General features: G+C 49.5%; 1 protein-coding gene across 1 annotated transcript; it reads left to right on the plus strand.

Annotated features, from left to right (window-relative positions):
- Window positions 1-530: 530 nt before the first annotated feature.
- LOC106580595 (leucine zipper putative tumor suppressor 3-like) lies at window positions 531-5,202 on the plus strand (the record flags this gene model as incomplete). Its single annotated transcript, XM_045703368.1, has 7 exons — window positions 531-929; window positions 1,916-2,482; window positions 2,548-2,760; window positions 2,923-3,051; window positions 3,127-3,318; window positions 3,409-3,639; window positions 4,288-5,202. Coding segments are annotated over 7 exons (2,646 nt in total), but the record flags the coding sequence as incomplete, so codon positions are not given.
- Between the last annotated feature and the right edge of the window lie 1,332 nt (window positions 5,203-6,534).

The raw sequence follows: 6,534 nt of genomic DNA on the forward strand, positions 1-6,534 counted from the left end.
ATGTAGTAGGAGAGAGTTAGTGAGAAGGGCTGTACTCCTGCTTCCTTTTGCAGCAATCACTCCATCTAGAATGCATAGTAGATTGAGAGGTGCAAGGGTAGCCAGCTGTTACCTGATGTAGCTGTCAACATATGTAGACCTATACACAGACACGCACGCACACACACACACACACACACATGCACACACACGTGTTGCACGCATAAGTAACTTATAAACTCAGAAACTACCATAATAGTAACTATGTAAAATTGGATGTTGCGTACGACAACACTATTTGACTGGAGCTACACTGCATTTCACTGTGTATAATTGTTCAGATGATTGTGTGTGAGGGTACTTATGAACAGAACATGTTTAACTACTCTCTCTCTCTCTCTCTCTCTCTCTCTCTCTCTCTCTCTCTCCTTCCCTTCAGTGTGTGTGCATCCAGTTCCCCCTTTAACCCATGATGACCCACACTGCTTCCCAGTGTGTGAGGCAGAGTGACCCTCTGTCCCCCTTAACTCCTCACCTCTGACCCCTGACCCCTCGCCATGGGCAGTGTGGGTAGCGGAGTGGCAGGGGAGCAGGAGTTTGCCATGAAATCAGTGGGCACTAGGACCACCCTGCCCCGCGCCCCGGCCCTGTCTCGCCATTGCCCCGCCGTCCGTAGCTGCAGGACCGAACGACTCCCCCCAGAGACAGTCTCAGAGGGAACCGCGTCTAGTGACGAAAGAGGAAGTGTTAGTATTGGTAACGGGACTGGAACTGGGACTGGGACTGGAACAGACCGGCCACCGGACTCTGACACAGACCATACCACTACAACGGCATCCAACTGTGACCAGGAGGATCCATGGGTGGGATACGGGAACGGAGCGGGAAGGAGGGAGATGGAGTGGGAGAGAGAGAGGGAGAGTAGAGGGAGGGAAATGGAGAGCAAAGAGAGGGAGAGAGAAAGAGTGTGGGAGAGAGAAAGGGAGAGGGCTGAGAGAGAGAGGGAAACGGAGAGGGCAGAGAGAGATAGAGACAGGGTAGAGAGGGAGAGAGAGCGGGAGAGGGTTGAGAGAGAGAGGGAAAGAGAGAGGGTAGAGAGGGATGGAGACAGGGTAGAGAGGGAGAGAGAGCGGGAGAGGGTTGAGAGAGAGAGGGAAAGAGAGAGGGAAAGAGAGAGGGATGGAGACAGGGTAGAGAGGGAGAGAGAGCGGGAGAGGGTTGAGAGAGAGAGGGAAAGAGAGAGAGTAGAGAGGGAAAGAGAGAGGGTAGAGAGGGATGGAGAGCGGGAGAGGGTTGAGATAGAGAGGGTGGAGCGGGAGAGAGAGACACAAGGTGGTTTTGTGAGTCTGGATGCATGCAGTAACGTGGTGGGACTGGGGGGGAATGACAGTGGTACTGGGATGACTCCCCACCAACACAAAGAAACTGGAGAGAACAAAACCGACAATCACAACAACCCTCCAACCCACAACCCACCCAAAATCCTGCCTGTCTCTGGCAAACTAGAGCAGGTATGTTCCTCTTCTCAAACAAGTACTGTATGTTTGTAGCTATGTGACTTATTGGCATATTGGGTTAGCTCACAATTAGATCACAGCAACACATATATGCTGCTGTATCATTATATCATTGCAGTTACATTATGACTTCATAATTACACAGTTAGCTACATAAAGACTTCATTTTCTTATAACATCTGATGAAATAGAATGGTGAAAAGGTCTTACAAATAATTATTGGCATAGTATTTCATAATGATTTCTATTGTCTACTGATTTAAGACAGTAATGTAAAAGCTTTAATGTGTTGTTATGCTAACAGTTTCCTTTCCAGTTTCTTTAGAACTGTCTTTACTCATATCCCTCTACGCAAACCGTTTTTCTCCCCCTCTATCTCCCTTTCTCTCTCTGCCTCTTCCTGGCCTTCAACCCTCCAGAACAACTCGGGGCTGGTTCGTCCCTCTGCCTTCAAACCAGTGGTTCCCAAGAGCTTTCATTCCATGCAGAACCTCATTGGCCCAACCAGTGGGGGTGGAGGTGAGGGTAGGGGTGTGGGTGGGCAGAGAGAAGGAGGAGCAGGGGGAGGAGGACTAGTGGCAGTCCCAGAGGCCCTCCTCCTAGACCAGGACAGCCCAGGGAGGGGCAGATGCCTGGCAGAGGGAGCAGGAGGGGGTAAGGGTAATGGAGGGGTCCATGGAGGGATGTCAGATTCAGGGAGGAACTCCCTGACCAGCCTGCCCACTTATGCAGGCTCTGGTTTGGGCTATGGGCCTCAAGAGGCCCTGGGGCCTCTCAGTGCTTCTACCAGCAATATCAACAGACTAGGGACCACAGCTGGAGCTGCAGTGGCTCTGGAAAAGCTGGAGCAACCAGGCTACCAGGTGGGTGCATTGCTTGCTGCTCCGCAAATGGGATCTTTTAAACATAATGAAAGCCACTGCAGTCGACTCCTGATGAGTGCTAACATCCTTTTAGTGCAGTGCAGCTCACCAGTAGCAATTCATGTACATTTGTTTCACTTTCTCTGGGTATATGCATCTATCCAGTTTGGTACACTATCATACCAAAGCCACAGCAGGAGTGGACTTTATATAAATGTATGCAACTATTCCAGAATGGGCTGAGTACCTCATACAGTGACCGCTCCTCTTCAGTAAAGAGCTCCTCGTCCTATCAGCAGTTGAACCACCTGGGGGACACCCCAGGACCCCAACGTCCCGCTCCTTCCTCTGATGATGTCATCCAAGACCTGGAGAACCGTCTCTGGGAGAAGGAGCAAGAGGTGAGAGCTGAAAGATAATTTTGGGGTCAATGTTCATGCGTGACTTATTTTCATAGATTTCATGAATGTAGCAATTGTCATTGCTTTGGGTTAGTCCCAAAAATCCTGTCCTCCTCTTCTGTCCTCTTTTTCTTCTCTCCTCCCTCTCATCCCCTTTCCCAGGTGCAGCACATGCATCGTAACTTGGAGCAGAGCGAGGCCGCCATCGTCCAGGTGTTTGAGGAGAAGCAGCATGTGTGGGAGAGGCAGATGGACGAGCTGGGGCAGAACTACGCCTCCCGTCTGCAGCAGGTGACCACACATTCCACAGCAGCGGTAACCAATAACAGTCTACCAAATGTTGATACTCTCTTCCTCTGTGTGCAGGTGACCCGTCGCGCCCAGCGCTCCCAGAATGCCCTGCAGGCCCAGATCACCCGTCTGTCACAGGACAAGCGACGTCTGCAGGAGGAGATGGCTGCCCTGCTGGCCCAGAGAGAGGAGCTGGAGAGGAAGTGTCTGCACTTCAGGAAGGAACAGACTGACATACTGCCATGCCTGGATGAGACCAAGTGGGAGGTGTGTTTGTGTGTGTGTGTCTGTGTGTGCGCGTGTGTGCGACTGTGTGAACAGCCTCCCCATAACACTGCTCTACTACGTATGGTCCAGGTGTGTCAGAAGGCAGGGGAGATCTCCCTGCTGAAGCAGCAGCTAAGGGAGAGCCAGGCGGAGGTGACCCAGCGGGCGGGGGAGATGGTGGCCCTCAGGGGCCAGCTGAAGGAGGCCAATGCCCAGCTTAGGGACCGGGAGGAGGCCATGCTGGGCCTCAAGAACTCATATAGCTCCAAGAGCCTGGAGCTGGAGCGCTGCCAGGGAGAGCTGAGGAGGACGCTGACCGAGGTACCTATACCCTGTTAGGTTCATATTTTTCAGTAAATAACCCACGGACACTAGAGAAGCTTTAACCAAGTTTAATTCTTCCCAAAGGTTCTGTACAGCTGTAATCAGACAGCGAAACATTTCTCTCCATCACAGTTATATACAGCCTACTTAAGACCCTCCCTCTCTCCAATCCTTACAGTTTATGCCCAACAGGAAGAAGGTAACCAGATATTAAACCCTGATTACTCCCTTAAGGAGAACTGACCTCACCCCTCACCTCCTGACCTTAACCCCTCCTTCACCTAATCCACAGATATCTATCTGTCTTCCCTATATCAACACGTCGCTCTCCTCTCCTCCATCAAACACATTCCAAAGCCTTCTGGCTTTCTACAGAGAACCCTTAACTTCTGACATAAAACCCATTCTCTTCCACTCTATTCAAGGCTTCTTCTCTATCATTTATTTAATATCTCAATGTTCAAAGTTTAGCCGATTCCAACAACCCATACACATAGAAACCTGTAAGTCACCTATCTGATGACACTAATGTGCACACTACAGTAGATGAGTTATCCTGTCCGTTCAGAGTTAGGGATGGAAGTGAAACTGGACCATGCACACACATATTGACAGACTCATACTATTCCTCATTCCCTTTGTCAGGTGTCTATCCTGAGGGAGAAGCTGGGTGTGTTTGAGGCTGAGGTGCTGGGTCTTAAACAAGCTCTGTGGGAGATGGGTGGAGGGGTTGATCCTGCCATAACCCAAACCCTAGGAGCTGTGGGGCTACTCCCACACTGGGGGGCTCTCTACTCCCCCCGCACCCCCTCAGAGCCCTCGTCCACCCCTCTCACCTCCACCTCAGATGCCCTGCTAAGCCTCCAGAGTGACGAGGCAAAAGCCCAGAGACAGGAGGTGCAGAGACAAGAGAGGCAGCAGCGTGAAGAGGCCCAGTGGCGTGACATGCAGCAGCACCAGGAGGCCCACCAGCGCCTGAATGCCCATCTATATCAGGAGGCTCATCTCCACCAGGAAGCCCAACTGCGCACGGAAGCTCGACTTCATCAGGGGGCCCACTTGTGTCAGGAGGCCCACTTCCACCAGGAGGCCCAGCATAAGTGCCAAGAGGCCCAGGTGGAATCAGGGATCCTGCGTGAGCAGCTGGATCAGCTCCAGGGGGCCTTACGTCTAGAACGTCAACAGAGAGAGCGCCAGGCCCTTAGTTTCGACCAGGAACGACACACCTGGATTGACGAGAAGGAGCGTGTGCTGAAATACCAGGCACAGCTTCAGGTCAGCTATGTGGAGACTCTACAGAAGAACCAGGCTCTGGAGCAACAGGTGGGACAGCTGGGGTCCAAACCCACCCCCACCCCCTCATCCTCCAGCTCCCCTCCCCCACCACCGGCCCTGTCAACCTTCCCTCCCCTGCCCTCAGTCCCTCTCCCTGCCCCCATTGCCCTAACCCTCTCCCCACCGCCTTGTGAGGATGTGAAAGGTTCCCCTTCCCTCCTTCAGCTGCCCACCCCCTGGGCCGGACCCTCACGTCTAGAGATGATAGAGTCCACTGAGATTTAGAGAGGCTCCATTTTACTTAATATCAACTTGATTACAAACTACACAATTGGATAGGCTACAAGACAGATTAAACTACAACACAGTTAGAACTGCAAAATATATAGTGAAAACAACCATTGCAAACTGAACAGCAGAGAACCATACAATAGAGTTTAGACTATGAACACAAACTATAAAGAACATAGAACTACAAAAAAACATAAACTGAACTGCTACACTCTAGAATGCAATATACACTATCATTGACATTGTTTAGGTTAAATATTAAAATACTTTGCCTTTAATGTAAAGTATCCATTGCTTACCAGGCAGTCTTGGTGGGAAGCAGTGACACTTAAAGGAAGCAAGGATGGCACCAAAAGTTTCAAGACATTAACATTGTAGTTTGATAACGTTATTCCCCTGGAAGGTTTAGTGCCAACCTGGAGGGTAGTTTGCCAAATTGCATATCTATGGTAATGAGACATGAGGTCGGGGGATAGCAAAATCATATTTAAGAAGATTTTAGATGATAATCAGGAGCGATGTTTTGGAGAATGTGCTTGTCTTTGGCATTTCTGGGGTGATGTTACTCTCAGAAGGTGTGTGAGTGGATGGTTTGGAGACAGTGGACGTGTGGTTAAAATTGGGGATGAAGACTCACGTGTTTTTTAATATGAGGAAATTAGGAAAATAGTGGTAAAGTTGATTGGTAGTTGGTTGGTTCCATTTCAGAAAATTTCCTCAAATGGCTTGAGATTAAATGTAGTTGACTCTGAATGGTTCTTAGTGTGGGGTAATTGGAGAGCCTGGTTCTCTGACACTGCAAACATCTGCGGTGCCTAAAGATGAACACAAGGGGTCAGCATTAAGTTGTGTCAGGGCTAGAGCCCAACCGATTATATAGGTTCACTGATATTATCTGCCAATAGTGGCCTTTTAACACTATATTGGTATCGTCCGATAACTCCAACGATAACCGATATTCAAGATATAGTGTGAAAGAAAAGGGAGTCTAATGAATATCTGTACACTTGCAGCCGTTCTCATGATGTGTCATTATTGTCACAATGTATGAAATCAACATTTGAAGCATAGTTATTAGACAATGTTGGATGGCTATTTATGAGAATTCAGTGTGTAAAAATGACACTTTTTCATTTCCCTGATGTAAAACAGTATATCGGCGCATATATTGTATCGGTATGTTTTGCGGCCCCCAAAAAACATGTTGGTCGGGCTCTTGTCAGGGCTCCCCACCAGCAGAGAAAATGACTTGAAAATGACTTTATTCCGTGGTCTCGGAAAGAGACATGGCAGCACACTGGCTTTACTCTGAAGTTGTTGTTATTT

Source organism: Salmo salar, chromosome ssa20 (assembly GCF_905237065.1).
Source record: "Salmo salar chromosome ssa20, Ssal_v3.1, whole genome shotgun sequence".
In the NCBI taxonomy this organism is placed as follows: domain Eukaryota; kingdom Metazoa; phylum Chordata; class Actinopteri; order Salmoniformes; family Salmonidae; genus Salmo; species Salmo salar.